This window comes from Chiloscyllium punctatum, chromosome 26, assembly GCF_047496795.1.
Source record: "Chiloscyllium punctatum isolate Juve2018m chromosome 26, sChiPun1.3, whole genome shotgun sequence".
NCBI classification, from domain to species: Eukaryota; Metazoa; Chordata; class Chondrichthyes; order Orectolobiformes; family Hemiscylliidae; genus Chiloscyllium; species Chiloscyllium punctatum.
The window spans coordinates 68,941,287-68,957,573 of NC_092764.1; the positions used below are offsets into that span (position 1 = coordinate 68,941,287).

Sequence of the window (16,287 nt, forward strand, 5' to 3'; positions counted from 1 at the left end):
AGGAAAAAGACCTTATCTATTTACCCTATCCATGCCCCGTATGAATTTATAAACCTCTATAAAGTCACCCCTCAGCCTCCGATGCTCCAGGCAAAACAGCCCTAGCCTATTCAGCCTCTCACTTTAACTCAACTTTGCCAACATCCTTGTAAATCTTTTCTGAACCCTTTCAAATTCACAACATCTTTTCAACAGCAGGGAGACCAGAATTGAACGCAGTATTCCAAAAGTGGCCTAGCCAACGTCCTGTACAGCTGCAACATGACTTCCCAACTCTGATACTCAATGCTCTGACTAAAGGAAAGCATTCTTCACTATCCTAACTATCTACGACTCCACTTTCAAGGAACTATGAACCTGCACTTCAAGGTCTCTTTGCTCAACACTCCCCAGGCTTTACCATCAAGTGTGTAAGTCCTGCCTGGATTTGTCTTTCCAAAATGCAGCACCCCACATTTATCTAAATTAAACTCCACTTACCACCCATTGGCCCATCGAATCAAGATCCTGTTGAGGTAATCTTCGCTCTCCAACACACCTCCAATTTGGTGTCCTCTGCAAACTTACTAACTATGCCTCCTACATTCACATTCAAATCATTTATATAAATAACAAAAAGCACTAGACCCAACATCGATCCTCATGGCACACCACCGGTCACAGGCCTCTAGTCTGAAAAGCAATCCTCTACAGCCACCCTCTGTCTTCTACCTTCAAGCCAATTCTATATCCAAATGATTAGTTCTCCTGTATTCCATGAGATCTAACCCTGCTAACCAGTCTCCAATGAGGAACCTTGTGGAACACCTTACTAAAGTCCATTTAGATCACGTCCACGGCTCTGCCCTCATCAGTCGTCTTCATTACTTCTTCAAAAGAACTCAACCAAGTTCGCGAGACTTGATTTCCCACACACAAAGCCATGTTGAAATTCCCTAATCCATCCTTGCCTTTCCAAACACATGTAAATCCTGTCCCTCAGCACTATCTCCAACAACTTGCCCACCATTGATATCAGGCTTATCGGTCTATAGATCCCTGGCTTTTCCTTACCACCTTTATTAAATAGTGGCACCACGTTTGCCAACCTTCAGTCTTCTGGCCCCTCACCTGTGACTATCGATGATACAAATATCTCAGCAAGGGGCCCAGCAATCACCTCCCTAGCTTCCCACAGAGTTGTAGAGTATACCTGATCAGGTCCTGGGGATTTATCCACTTTTATGTTTTTTTAAGATATCCAGCACCTCTTCTGCTTCCTCTGACATTTTCAAGGTGTCACCATCAATTTCCCCACATTCTATATCTTCCATATTCTTCTCCAGTAAACACTGATGTAAAATATTCATTTAGTATCTCCTCTATTTCCTGCGGTGCCACACATCAGATATCTTGCTTTATTAACTCAGAGGACAAGGCCGTTACAGGTTAAGCCAGCATTTATTGCCCACCCCTAAACGCTAAGAGGGTACTTTAGGGTAAACCACATAGCTGTGGATCTCTGGGGCAGACAAGCTAAAGATGGCAACTTCCCTCTTTAAAGGAGATTACTGAACCAGATGGTTTTTCCCAACAATTGGCAATGGATTTGTGGTCATCAGTAGATCCTTAATTCATGGAATTGATTGACTGCTGTGCTGTACATCCAGTGGGAAAAAAAAACTTCCAGAGGTGAACTGGATGAATGGCTGTATGTTGACAAGGATGCCCCTGTCACAATGACACTAAATACAGAAGAAATTATAAATAGTGTTTCTAATCATGCCAAACCTAAATTTCAAGATGAGAAAGTGATGACCGCGGAAGCATGTTGAAAGAGCGTATTGAATTGATTTTCTTTAAGAATGTTTCTTGTGCAACTGGCTGACTCATGTAACCAGCACCTCCATGCATGCTTGAAAATGGAGAGTTTACTGTACATTGAAAGAATTGCATTGATATAGCACCTTTGATGAGCAGAGGACCTCCCAAAGAGCTTTGCAACAAGTGCAGTTGAAATGTCGTCACTGTTATAATACAGAAAACATAAGTCAATTTACATCCAACAAGATCCTACAAACTATCAAGTGATGGTGACCTGATAATATTTTTATGATGTACACTGACGGATAACTATTAACTATTCAGGACATTGGAAATAACTACCTTGCACATCACTGATGTTTCCTGCTCATTTGAAAGGGTTGATAGGATTTCCATTTAATGCTTGAACTGAAATGATGCAACTCCAACAGTGGAGCTTGGAATATTACACTGGAATGTTAGTTTGATTATTGTGCTCATGCTCTCAGTGGGATTTTCAACCGTCTTCTGACTCAAGTCACTAAAACCTGTGAATTGAGCCACAGCTGGTGCCTAAATATTCAATCACACATCCTATCTAATGAAGCAAATGATACCTTAACAACTTTAGTTTTTCTTAAAAGACAGATGATTATGGAATCACAGAGAGGTGCAAAAATTATGAATTAAACTCGATATTCCAAAGTAGATCAATATATATCTATTATTGATGTGGCTGGAAAATTTGTTGAGCGGTAGGTGACAGAAAGTGGGATTATCAGGTAGGTACTCAAATTGGCAGGATGTGACAACTGATGCTCCACAAGGATCTGTGTTAGGACCTCAATTATTTAAATTATTTATTAACAACTTGGATAATGGCGTTGAAAGTTATATATTCAAATGTTGTGACAACACTAGTTAGGTGGCTTTGCAGACAGTAGGGATGATAGCATAAAATTACAAAGAGATATTGATTGACTGGGCAAATGTGCAAACCTGTAGTAGATGGAGTTCAATGTCAGCAAGTGTGAGGTTATCTATTTTGGACTGAAAAACGATAGATTGAGGTACTTCCTAGATGATATGAAGTTAGAGAATGTAAACGTCCAAAGAGACTTAGGGGTTGAGGTGCATAGATCTTTAAACTGCCACAAACAGATGTAGAAAATAATCAAGCAAGTTAATGAAATGCTGGTCCTTATATCTAGAGCACTACAGTACAAAGATGTATAAGTCATGCTGCAGTTATTAAAAAAACCTACTCAGACTGCACCTTTAGTACTGTGAGCAGATCTGCACACCACACCTTAGGGAGGATATATTGACCTTAGATGGAATACAATGTAGGTTTACAAGAGTGATACCTGCACTTCAGGAGTTAAGTTATAAGGATAGATTACACAAATTAAGCCTGTTTTCTCTAGAATTAAGAAGCTACTGAAAAGAAACATGTGGAGAGTTTGGAGGAGGACTTAGTGGTGCTTTTCTGAGGCCAGCATTTAGTTAAAAGGGGAAAAAAATGCGTATTCCAGGTGAATGAGGTAACGTATTTCGGATACAGAATCAACAAGGATGGATTATAACCTGTTGAATAGTCAGTCTGATTGAAGTCTTCAAGATATTAACAGGAATAGATAGAGTTGACAAAGATAAATTATTTCCTCTGATTGAGAATTCTAGAAATACAAGACATCGTCTGAGAATTAGGGCCAGACTGTTCAAAAGAGATGTTAGGAATCACTTCTACACACAAAGGATGGGTGCACGTTTGGTATTATCTTCTACAAGTGGCAGTTAATGCTGGATCAGTTGTTGATTTTAAATCTGAGATAGATAATATTTTGTTAAGCAAATGTATTAAGAGATATGAGCCTAAGGCAGGTATTTGGAGTTAATCCATGATCTCATTGAATGATGGAACAGCCTCTTGGGATTGAATGGCTTCTCCTTTTTTCATGTTCCTATATACAGGACTAAGACTCTACCTTAAGTGAAAGAGGGAGTTCTATCACAGCATACCATAGTTTGAAAACAGTTTAGGCTTTATTTGAAAACTCCTTTAATGAATACTAATGTGGTACTAAGTCTTTTATATCAGAAGTTCCAAGGTGCAATAGTTGGTCTCAGTAAGTATTGTACATAGAGTTGCTATGACTAATGTTAGATTTCCTGGCTCCAGGAATAGAAATATGACGAGACAGGATAGGATTCTTACCACTGATCTGAAACACAATGTTGAATGTTCCCTTTTGATGTGGGGCTGTATTGTGTTGGATAGGGTAGGAAAATGGAGAATGTGCACAGTCAAAAAGATGTGGCGCTGGAAAAGCACAGGTCAAGCAGCATCTGAGGAACAGGAAAGTGAACGTTTTGGGCATAAGTCCTTCGTCAGGAATGTGGGTAGGAAAATGGCAGGCAGAACCTGATTCCAAAACAATCAATTTCCAGCACAAGCAATTCTCATTGGAACAGGGAAGGAAATGGATCACACATTACTTCTCAGCTGGCTTCATTACGGAAGTGGCCATTTCGGATCTTCTGCAATTTTCAGAGTCAAAAGACAGAGGATTTACACCAGCTCAGGGATATGGTGCAATATGCTTTGAAATCAGAAACTTCAAGGGCATTGAGTACAAAAGGTGCTGCCTACTTCACGTGTCATTTTGGAATGTTGCATATCATTTGTTTGTAGTACAGTGAGTACTCATTGGGCTTTCTTTGGAAAGTGTGATTCACCATTAGATAATGTGTTTGGCAGGTATCATGTCTGACATCTGGATAGCTGTCAGGACAATGGAACATCATTGTGAAATTAAGCTAGAGTGCAATTTCACTGGATTTCATTTTATTTTACACAATAGTGAAATTCATATTTAACTGAAGTGTTCTTTTTACTTTCTTGTTTACATAAAGTTCAGTTTAGCCATCTGTTTGGCTGTTTCAAAACCTTAACAGATGGCTGAGCTTCTGGTTTTCTTCAAAGAATTTTGTGTATTCAGCACAAGAGGTTCTGTTGATACAGTTGCTTAATGAAGTTCCATTATAAAAACTTGGTTGAGCTCCAAATTCACTAATAGATTCTGCTCAACAACAGTTGTTGACAGCCATCAATGGGAATATGTGCATTGTTAATTACAGATTTATGTGCTGCTAGGAAGATTTTTTTAAAAGTGTACTGTTTGTTTAATTTGGGAGACCTATGAGCTTCTCAAAGTTTTCCCAAAGTTATTATAAGAGTTGTGAGATCTATATATTGGTGATACAGTACATGAAGAGGGTATGGAGGAGACTAGGAGGGATATGAGGAGCCTGGGCATAATGAGAGGATGAGGCTGAGGTTTTGGGGGTAACGATTAGAGCATTTCGCCCCCATGTCCAGAGTTGGCCCAAAGATAGGCCTTTAACTGCCTACTTGCTCTCTGCTATGAGCCTGCTGCAATGGGCAGAAAGCTGATTCCACTCTCTTTCCAAATCTCTATCAAGAAAATGGTGGGTAGTGCTGGTTAAGAGGGAGGAATCACCTGACTCTCAATTCCAAGGTGAAGGTCAATACCAGTTAGAAGGATTGTGTGTCTAGGGTATGGGTGAGGACAGGGTTGGGTTCAGTTGTTGTGTCCTAAATGCAAATATCCAGCTAATATACCCCATCTGAGCTCAAATAATGAAAAGCAGACATGTGGCGACGCATTTCCAGAGCCCATAATAATACTGCCAGCAGAAGGTTTCAACAGAGAAGACAGAAAGATGAGAAAAAAAGAGAGCGAATAAATTAAGAAATATTCAGCATTTCTGCAGGGATCCTCTTAGTCTCCTGTTATAAGTTTGACAAAACACACGCACCAGCCAGTTTTGAAATAGTAACACACGCACCAGCCGGTTTTGAAACGGTTACTACCCTATTGTTGTTAGAATACTGAATGGACTCACAAACTCTTAACATTCGTCTGTACTTGTATTTTTGTTTTTGCCGCTGTTTACCTATTATTTACTTATCTATGCTACTTAACTCTGTGATCTGCCTGTATTGCCCGCAAGACAAAACTTTTCACTGTGTCTCAGTATACATGACAATAAATTCAATTCAGTTCAATTCAAAACTTCCTCAGGTGGATGTTATAGCTGGAGTCCTCAAGGACAAGGAAAAATCTCCAGCTCATCCTTAGATACTTACTTGTAGACCCGAGACTGGTACAACATTGTGTCTTTAAAGATGATGCTTTTACAAGTACATTCAAAGTCACTGTAATCCACCATGGCACTGATCTTCAACTCTAGCTCCCGAGAGCTATCTTCCAAAACCATGTGGGCAGGTTCAGGTTCCACCTCTACTACCTGGAAAAGACACAATAACAAAATGGGTTCATACAGTCGTAGAATCATACAGCATAGAAACAGACCCTTGGTCCAACCAGTCCATGCCGCACATAATCCCAAACTAAACTAATCCACTCTGCTTGCTCCTGGCCCATATCCCTCCAAATCTTTCCTATTCATGTACTTATCCAATGTTTCTTAAACATTGTAATTGAACCCTCTGCATAAAACATTTGCCCCTTATGTCTTTTTCAAATCTCTATCTCTCACCTTAAAAATGTGCTCCCTAGTCTTGAAATCCCCCATCCTAGGGAAAAGACAACTACTATTAATTCTATCTGAACCTCACTTTTTTTTAATAAACTTCTATTAAGTCACCTATCCAGCCTCTCTTTATGGCTCAAACTTTCTGTACCTGGAAAAATCCCAGTAAATGTCTTCTGAACCCCCTCCAGCTTAATCATATCTTTCCAATAACATGTACCGACAAATACGCTTTTAGCTGCATCGTTTAATATTTTTTAAAATTTGAGGAACCGAATGCAAACACATTCACAAATTGTGCCAAGAACAGTGCAATTTCAACTTCCATTATATACTGCTTCAAAACCAATCGCAATATAAACCAGTTGTCTGTGAATTCTTAAGTGTCCACTGTGTTTCAAAAGCAAGGAGCTTTGTCTGTTCTGTGGATGGAACAGACAACAAGCCTGTGGTGCCAATTGAGCAGGCTGTTTTTCCCCCTGGACGACGTTGAGCTCCTTGAGTGTATTTGGAGCTGCATTCATCCAGGCAAGTCTTCTATCACACTCCTGACTTGTGCCTGGTAAATGGTTGACAGGATTTGGGAATCAGAAAGAGAGTTACCCGCTGCAGGATTCCGAGCCGCTGACCTGCTCTTACAGCCACACTTACATGGCTAGTCCAGCTCAGGTTCTGGTCAACACAATTGTTTGCGAGAGTAAACAATGCAGGATTATTACTATTAGTGATAAATACATAAGAGGGAATGCAGACTAAGAATGATCTGAGAAGACTGAAGTGTGAAGCCAGAAGACATGTTCACATGTTGGATCATTACATAATGGAGAGCTTTTCTACAAATGGCTATTGAGCCACAGAGGATACCTTTGTTTGATGGGAAATTTGAGAATTATTTGAAGAATTAAATTTAAATACAAAGTCACCTTTAGAAATCAAAGCGCAAAAATCAACTGCAGTGTAGTTGCTCCACACAGTATCAATGGGATCCATCTATGCTGTAAATTCCATGCTACAGTAAAACCTCAGGAGAGTAGAAGGACACTTACAGGAGATGAAAAATGTACTGAAATTCTAACAAAATGAATTGATGTTGAGTGGTACCAAATGTCACTGCTCGATTGAAATGAGCAGTCCAGGTAAAGAAGTGAAATACTTCATGCAGGAGAAGAAAGGATGTGGAAATCAGAGAATGGTGATTATGGGATACAGGCTGTATAAGGAAGGAGTTCTGTGTCATCTGATAAATTAATTTGTGGATGATGGGTGATTGACAGTGAAGAGGAAGGTTTTAGATTACAGGATGATATAAACAGATTGGTCAGATGGGCAAATCAGTGGCCGGTGGAATTTAACCTTGGTAAATGTGAAGTGATGCAATTTGGAAGAAGGAACAAGAAAAAGGGGGTACTCAGCGTATGACAACACTGGGAAGCTCAATGGAACAGAGAGATCTTGGGATGTTTGTTCACAGATCCCTGAAAGTGACAGGACAGGTTAATACATTAGTTAAGAAGGCATATGGGATGCTTGCTTTTGTCACTCGTGGCACAGAGGATAAAAGCAGGAAAGTTATGGTGGAGCTGTACAGAACTTTAGTTAGGTCACAGCTGGAGTACCAGTGCAGTTATAGTCACCGCACCAAGGAACAATGTGATTACACTGGAGGGGGTGCAGAAGAAATCCACTAGGAAGTTGCCTGGGATGGAGCATTTCAGTGATGAAGAGAGGCTGGATAAGCTCAGGTTGTTATCTTTAGAGAGAGAAGGTTGGCGGAAGGGGTGGGGGGAACGCGATAGAGTTGTATAAGACTATGCAGGGCACGGAGAGGGTGAAGAGAAAGCAGTTGTTCCCCAAGTTGAAGGGTCAACAACAAGGGGCCATCATTTTAAAGGCAGGGGATTTAGCTGGAATGAAAAAAATCATTTTCACCCAAAGGGTGATGTGAGTCTGGAATTAACTGCCTGGGAGTGTGGGTGAGGTGAGAAACCTCACAACATTTAAAAATTACATGGATGAGTACTTGAAGCGCTATAATATTCAAGGCTGTGGGCCAAGTGCAGGAAAGTGGCATTATGTTTGGTAGCAGTTTGGTTTTGGTGGTACAGACTTGATGGGTTGAACGGCCTCTTCTGTACTGTATAATTCTCTGACCCTTTTAAATAATGATTGTGCTTCTACCATTTTTGTAATATACATTCCAACTATTCTGGAATTTAACAGACCAGACTTGCAACAATAGGTGTATGTTGGGACACTGTGGAATTCTTGACATATGGATCTATGTGAAATTGCCCAGGAATTGCACTGAACAATTCATTGCCCAGACACCCCTCCCCTACAGGACCCTACATGAATATCTCTGAGCGAGGGATCTGTAGTAGTTAACATGAAATTAAATACATTAAAATGTGGCCTAATATGATGGTAACTCAAATCCCTCTCAACTAGGTCTGAAGAAGGGTAACCGGACTTGAAACATTTACTCTTGTTTCCTTTCCACAGATGCTGACAGACATGCTGAATTTGTCCAGCAATTGCCCCTTTTGTTTATTAGTAACTCACCTTCTTCTTAGCGGGTCGAACTCCTTTCCCAGCACTGACCCACTTCACAACACTGACGCGACTGTCCCAATCTGGAACCTGGTCGGGGGGCACTGGGTAGCTGATTTTTGACACCATGCACTTTATTGTGTGTTGGTTGTATGTCACAGGTAGATCTGACTTAAATGTTGCTGTCATATCCTTTGCACATCCAGCATGCAAATGACCAAACTAATCAGAAAAATAAAATCATCATAAAACACAAGTTAAAACATATTTGAACATGAAGAAGTCTTAGCAATGAAGCTTGTTTGCGATATCTTTAGCAAGTTTGGTGCATTTCTGAACCCAGTGTGAAACATGCCAGGACTATCAAGTTGTGAACCTTGGGGAAGCTTGTCGTAAAGGTAGAAACTCAGAAAGTATTGTCAACATCAAATGTCATAATTGAATGGTGTATGGTAAATTAAGTTCATCATTAATACAGTGATTGGTCACAGGGCTTTGCCTTTTAAGGTAAGCAAACACAAAATAATTCAGAAGGGCCTGTGGGTTGAAGAAGGGTCACTGGATCCAATATGTTGATTCAACGTTCTCTCCACAAATGATGCCAGACCAGTTGAGTTTCTGCAGCAACGTTTATTCCTATTGTGAATAGTTATATGTTTGATTGACAGTGCTATGAGCTTCTAAGAGGAGCTTTTACTTAAATGATCAGCTTGAATGAATACTGTTCCATTTTTTATTTCATTATCATTTCAAAAGCTCCCACAGTTAAGATAGAGCTCTCTACAAAGGAAATACAATGTGAATGGTCATGGAGGGGGCATAGGGACATGATGGGCAGACAATGAGGGCTTATGGACGGAGCATGAAAGAAGTGGTTTGGAGAAATTGTGGGTATATAGTGAGAGCACTAAAGACATGAAGGGGTAGACAAAATTATGTTAGGCATCAAATGTATGAGGGAGCATAGAACGGTATAAGTCTAAGGAGCAGATGTGGAGCATGTCTGGTGTGAGATATGAACTTGGGGAACTTGGAAGGAGCTTGGATAAAATGAGGGTATATGGGGGTGGGAACTGAGGAACAGGGAGCATAGTAGACATGCATTGTAATTGATCAATACCCTAATGAACTGTAGGTGTGTCAGCTATTTGCCATTGCTAGCTGCACCAACATTTATTGCCCATTCCTAGTTTCCCTTGAGAAGGTGTTGAGCTGCCTTCTTTGAACACTGCTGTAAGTTGACCCACAATGCCATAGGGAGGGAGCTCCACAGGATTTTGACCAATGACAGTGAAGGAGTGGGGATACATTTTCAAGTCAGGGTAGTGATTGGCTTGGAGGGGAACCGAGAGTCCTTGACCTTCGATACAGCAGTGGTCATCTGTTTGGAGGATGCGTCTAAGGAGACGAGGCAAATTTTGTGATGTCAGTTCCTGTTTTGGGCATGCACCGGAGGGCAGTGGCCCTGATTTCAGCCCATCTATGAATCCTACCAAGTTGAAAATCGCATGCACCGGCAGATTGATTAAGAAATAGGGAACATGGTACAGAACTGGTGGGAGGGTGAACTGTGAGGATGATGCAGAGATGTTTCGGTGTAATTTGGACAAGTTGAGTCCATGGACAAATGCACAGCAGGTAAAACAATAATGTGGATAAACGAGAGGCATCCGCTTTGGTAGCAAAAAACAGGAAAGCAGATTATCTGAGTGGCAATAGATTGAGAAAGTGTGAAATGCAATGAGAACTCAGTATTGTCGTACACCAGGTCGGCTGGTGATAAAGAAGGCAAATAACATGTTGGCTTTCATAGCAAAATGATTTGAGTACAGGAGCAGGGATGACTTGCTCCAGTTGTATAGGGCCTTGGTGAGGCCACAACTGGAGTATTGTGTGCTTTGGTGTGCTCATCTGACGAAGGGGTTTCCGGTAATGGAGGTAGTGCAATAAAGGTTTACCAGACTGATGTCTGGGATGGCAGGACTGACGTATGAAGAGAGACGGGATTAGTTAGGACTAATGTTCCCTGGAGTTTAGAAATATGAGTTGTGATTTCATAGAAAGCTATAAAATTCTAACAGGACTGGACAGGACAAACACAAGGAGGATGTTCTCAATGACTGGGGAATCCAGAACCAGGAGTTCCAGTCTAAGGATATAGTTTAGACTATTGAGGACTGAGATGCAAAGACATACACAACGCTGTGTATCTGGAAAATGGGCTTAGCATGTTAAGGTGGTTGTTTTGACTGATGCAGATGTTAACAGGTTTTTTTTTCTGTCATAAACCCCTATGTCTGCGACTCTATGATGAGAACCTTTTCACCCAGAGTGTGCTGAGCCTGTAGAATTCTCTGCCACAGGAAATGGTTAAGGCCAAAATATTGAACATTTTCAAGAAGGAGATAGATATAGTTCCTAGGGTGAAAGGGATCAAAGGATATGGGAAAAAAAGCAGGAAAAGTGGACTGATGTGAATCAGCAGCCAAACTCATGCTGAATGGTGGAGCAGGTTTGAAGGGTTGAATGCCTATTCTTGCTCCTAATTTCTAAGTTTCTGTGGGATCAAGAAATGACCCAACTCACGATTCCTTGAACTGATGTTCAGAATCTGGCCCACTGAGGTCCATAAAGGAATGGCTGTGGAGTCTTTGTTCAGATGAAGCATTCAGTGCATTTTGTTAACAATTCAAAATGTAAACGAATCCGTAACAATAACAGAAACAGAAAAGCAGGAGTTGTACATTCAGGGTTTTGCACATGTCTTATCATTCAATTAGAACATAAATGAGTTACATTTCAAATCCATTTACCCGGCTTTGATTCATATCTTCTTCATAAAATTCCATCTCTTAGTGTTGCAAATGTTTCTTGACCTTCAGAGTCCACAAAATTTTGGGAGAACAAGTTCACTGGAATTTATGCATGTCAGTATAGCAAAGAGATAGAATGAGTCATGGGGAAGCGATCCAGTAGGTTTAAGGAAAGACCTATGGATCTGGAGAAGAAACTGGAACGACTAAAAAGGTGAGAAGGGATCATTTTCAACTTTTTGACTAGTCCTCTTATCATAGTCACCAAACTGTAATCTGTCATTTATACTTCCCCTCAACTGGCAGCTTGGAAAAAAATAATTGACTGGCATGGTATCATATTGCTAGGTTGTAGCTGGTATCATTGTTAATTATAGAATTTTACAGTACAGAAGGAAGCCATTCCACCTAAAGGTCTGGAAAGAGCTACCCAGCTGCAGCCTTATAAAGTCACCACTTTCAAATAAATATCCAACTCTCTTTTGAAACTGCCAATGAAATCCATCTCCATCACTCTCCCAGGCAGTGCATTCCAAATCCTACAAATCTGAGTAAAGATGTTTCTCCTCATCTCATGTTAGCTCTTGCTAACAATTTTGAAATTGTGACCCCTAGTTACTAACATAATGGAAAGACAGTATTCTTCTTTATCTTGTTAAAATTGTTCATATTTTAAACACCTCAGTAAGGTAACCTCCTAATCTCCTGTGCTCCAACCCAAATTTCTCTCATCATTCCTCACATCTAAAATCTCTCATTCTCAGTATTATTCCAATAATCTCCTTTGCACTCTCTGCAGAACTTTAACATTCTTACTTAAAATGGAGCCCAGAATTTAACACAACACTCCAAATATAGTCTGCCCAATGATTTATAGAGGTGTAGCACCATTTCCTTGCTTTTATATTCAATGTCTCTATTTATAAACTCAAGGATCCTACAATCTGAAGAACTGTTTCAACTTGCCTGGCCATCTTCAGAGATTTATGCAATTGAACCACGAGGTCTGTCTACTATTATACTTCCCTCAAAGTTGTACCATTGAGCCTGTATTTTCTCTCTGTGTTTCTTCTAGCAAAATGTATCACCTCACATTTCTCCGCATTGAAACTTATCTGCCAGGTGTCTGCTCAGTTGGATAACTTGGCAATATCTTGGTGAAGTAGCTCAGAATCATTCTCAAAATCCCCATTTGTTCTCCCCAGCTTAGTATCATCTGCAAATTTAGAGATTTTGACCTCAACACACATCTCCAAATTATTTATCTAAGACAAAAAAAGCAAGGATCCAAAACAGATCCCTGGGGAACACCACTTTCAACTTGACTTCAGTCCGAGAAGTGTCCATCTCCTATCTTTTAGCCAACTTTTAATGCATGCCACTAAGGATTCATCAATCCTAAACATCTAACTTGCTAATCAACCTGCAATGTGAAACAGTATCAAATACTTTCTGAGAACCAAACATATAATGTCCACAGCATTAAATCCCTTGCCTGTATCACCTCAAAATAATTCAGTTAAATTTGTCAGACATAATCTGCCCTTGACAAAGCCATATTGATTGTCTAGTATTAACATATTTTTTTCTTGTGTACATTTACCTTGCCCTGTATTATGTCCTCAATCAGTTTTTCTACTAGCGATGTCAAGCTGACAAGTCTGTGTTTCCTGCCAAAGTTGCAGCGCTCTGAAAGCTTGTGATTTCAAACAAACCTTTTGGACCATAACATGGTGTTGTGTGACATCTAACCTTGTTCACCCCAGTTCAACACCGGCCCCTCTACACCATTTCCGAGGTTATGCTTTGCCCGTCTTTAAAGAAAATGGTATCATCTTTACAATCTTCCAGTTCCCCCGGACTAATCCTATATTCAGAGAGGCTTGGAAAATTTCTGTTAAAGGCTCCATGATTTGTTCCCTTACCTGTCTCAGTAATCTAGGATGCATCTCATCTGGTCCTTTTGGCTTTTCTACCTGGGGTTCTGCCAGTCTTTTTAGCACCTCTTCTTTATCTATCACTATACTGCTCAGTTGCTCAACACGCAAATTTTCAACTAAGCCATTGTCACCATTTTCTATTTTTGTAAAGTCAGAAGCTGAAATAATTCCACAGTCACCAAGTCACCCTTTGTTTGCACATGGAGAGTCCTTAATAATGATCCAGCGCCTTCAGAGCCAGCTATCAGAACCTCTGACACTCCTATTTATATCTGTCAGCCAGGGCTCCCTGATTGGATCAGATTAACAGCTCTAGATGGGGAAATAATATTCTACAAGGTCCATCTAGCTGACCTCATTACAATTACTACGGAACAATGTACTGGGGGTATAGCTCAGTGGTAGAGCATTTGACTGCAGAAGCAAAGTACTCATTCAGGACCGCTGCTGAACCCACTGCTTCAGTGAGCAGCTAACCCTGCTTGTTCCTTATAGGCCCACTCTATCCTTCACTAATCCTTTCCTATTAACATGTTTGAAGAACATTTTACTATTTGTTTCATAGCAGCCTGCCAACTTTTCCTCATGCTTCCTCTAAGCCTTCCTTGCTCTGGCTTAAGCTTCTCTCCCACATTTGAGATATTCTTCCTGATTTCTATTGCTATAACTATTTCAGTATGTGAAATAATGGGACAGCACAAAATGTCAGCGGCCAAGGTTCGGAGCAAATACCTGTGGAGAGATGTTGAGCTCGCTGATGTCTGAAAGCCATTCAAATCGTATGATGTCTGCAACACCTCGATTGGTCATTGTGAACGTCACCAGATAGGGCTTGCCAATATGACAGTCTCCAAATTTGATATGCTCTAAATGTGTTGCTGGAATGGAAAACCATCAAAACATCTCAATGTTTTCCTTTATCTTACGACCAGGCTGCTGAGAGCCACACACGTATAAAGTGGAAAACATTCACAAAGACAAACAGACTTAACTAAATTATTGGATCAAAGATTAGGCAGATCTTGGCACAAGGTTGTATTCAGCTGTTGTAACTGAAGTGTGTTAGCCAAGCTATGATAATGCACTGAAGTGTCATCATAGATTTCAGTTCAAGACTCTGAAGGAGGATTTGAACCCACAATTCTCCGACCAGGAGGCAAGAGTAAGTCACTGTGGCGCGTTTGACATTTAAAGCACAACTATAATCAAAAACAGGTGAGTAAGATTAGGGCAAACTTTATCACATACTAGAAAGTCAGTGGATAAGGGCTCATTGGCAGATGGGACATGACATAATTAAGGACCTCAAACAGATTACAGTTAGGCAGTAGTCTGCTGTATTCTCCACCATCTGTACTGGAAAATCATGGGGTCTTCATCGTCAGTGGCATACTGCCATAGTTTAGTGATCAATCTCCTTGCTTTCCTGCTTGTTGGCAGCTGGAAAAAGCCTCTAAAATCCAGACTACGTGCCAGAGAAAGAAGAAGGCCTTTCTATTCAGGCCGGGCAGCAATGAAGCTTGTGGTTTGGGTTCTCTCATGCCATTTATTAAGGCCAATTCACTTCTTCTCTTTAACAATGGTCCTTTCTAGACCAGATTGTGGGAAGCATGCTCGATATATATGTTAATATTAACTACGTGGCCTTCCTTGATCCTGCCCTTACACCTTTACAATCTGAAGAATATGGATGTCCAATGAAATAGCTACAAGCCTTTTGACAAGGGGTCAGTGCAGCTCACACCTAATGTGAGCAAATGAACAGGGATTTTAAGGAAGTGCACAGTGCAGCCATGTTGAAACATATGCAGCCTGTGAATTTGGACATCCATTAACCAACTTCTTTGCTGTTTATGTAACCACTGGATAGCATTCTAACCAAAGAACAGGGAACAATATGGGTCAACAGATCAACTATGCAATATCAGTGTTAGGTGTGTACTGAGTTCAACAGTGTTATTCAATGCTTAGACTGCATGAAGACACGAGTTCCAGTGTCCATTTCCTGAAGCTTGACATCCTTATGATTGTGAAAGTATGATGGTCATTCACTGGTCAGCCTGTACCTCACTGTCAAAAGACTTTGTTTTTTATCCGGTGGCAAAGCATTCCAAATCACACTTTAACTCAGGTGAAATTGGATTGCTGATGGAAGTCTTGTTCAAAAGTAGGTGAAGAAAATCTATTTGAGAAAGGGTGAAAAAATCATCACATGTAGAAGTACAATTTTCTGATGGTGAGCCTTGGGAATTAGATATTAATTGAATCCTGTAAAACTGAAGTTATACTGTCACTTGCAAATGAGTACTTAGATATCCCAATGTTTTCACTTAGTTCATGGGGAGTGAGCATCGCTGGCTAGGCCAGAATTTATTGTCTAATTGTAATTGTCTTTGAGAAGGTGGTAATGAGCCTCCTTCTTGAAACTCAACAGCCCATCTGTCAGTGTTAGAAAGGCATGGGGCTTCAGGGTAAAGCAATTAGTATTTTCTATCCATCCTGTTTGGAGAGGTCATAAAACACCTCTGGAGTAAGTGGGACTTGAACACGCCCTCAAGGGTAAATGAGAACAGCTCTAGAGTTGATTGAGAGCAGCTAACACTCATTGGATGTGTGGCACC

At 40.5% G+C, this 16,287-nt stretch overlaps 1 protein-coding gene across 1 annotated transcript in view; it reads right to left on the reverse strand.

Moving 5' to 3' along the window:
- hydin (HYDIN axonemal central pair apparatus protein) overlaps positions 1–16,287 on the reverse strand; it is an 869,275-nt gene that overhangs the window by 117,964 nt on the left and 735,024 nt on the right. Inside the window, exons 65-67 of the mRNA XM_072547579.1 lie at positions 14,399–14,544; positions 8,926–9,135; positions 5,957–6,117 (exon numbers count right to left, since the gene is read on the reverse strand). Coding sequence (XP_072403680.1) covers positions 5,957–6,117; positions 8,926–9,135; positions 14,399–14,544 — 517 coding nt within the window. The remainder of the gene's footprint in view (positions 1–5,956; positions 6,118–8,925; positions 9,136–14,398; positions 14,545–16,287) is intronic.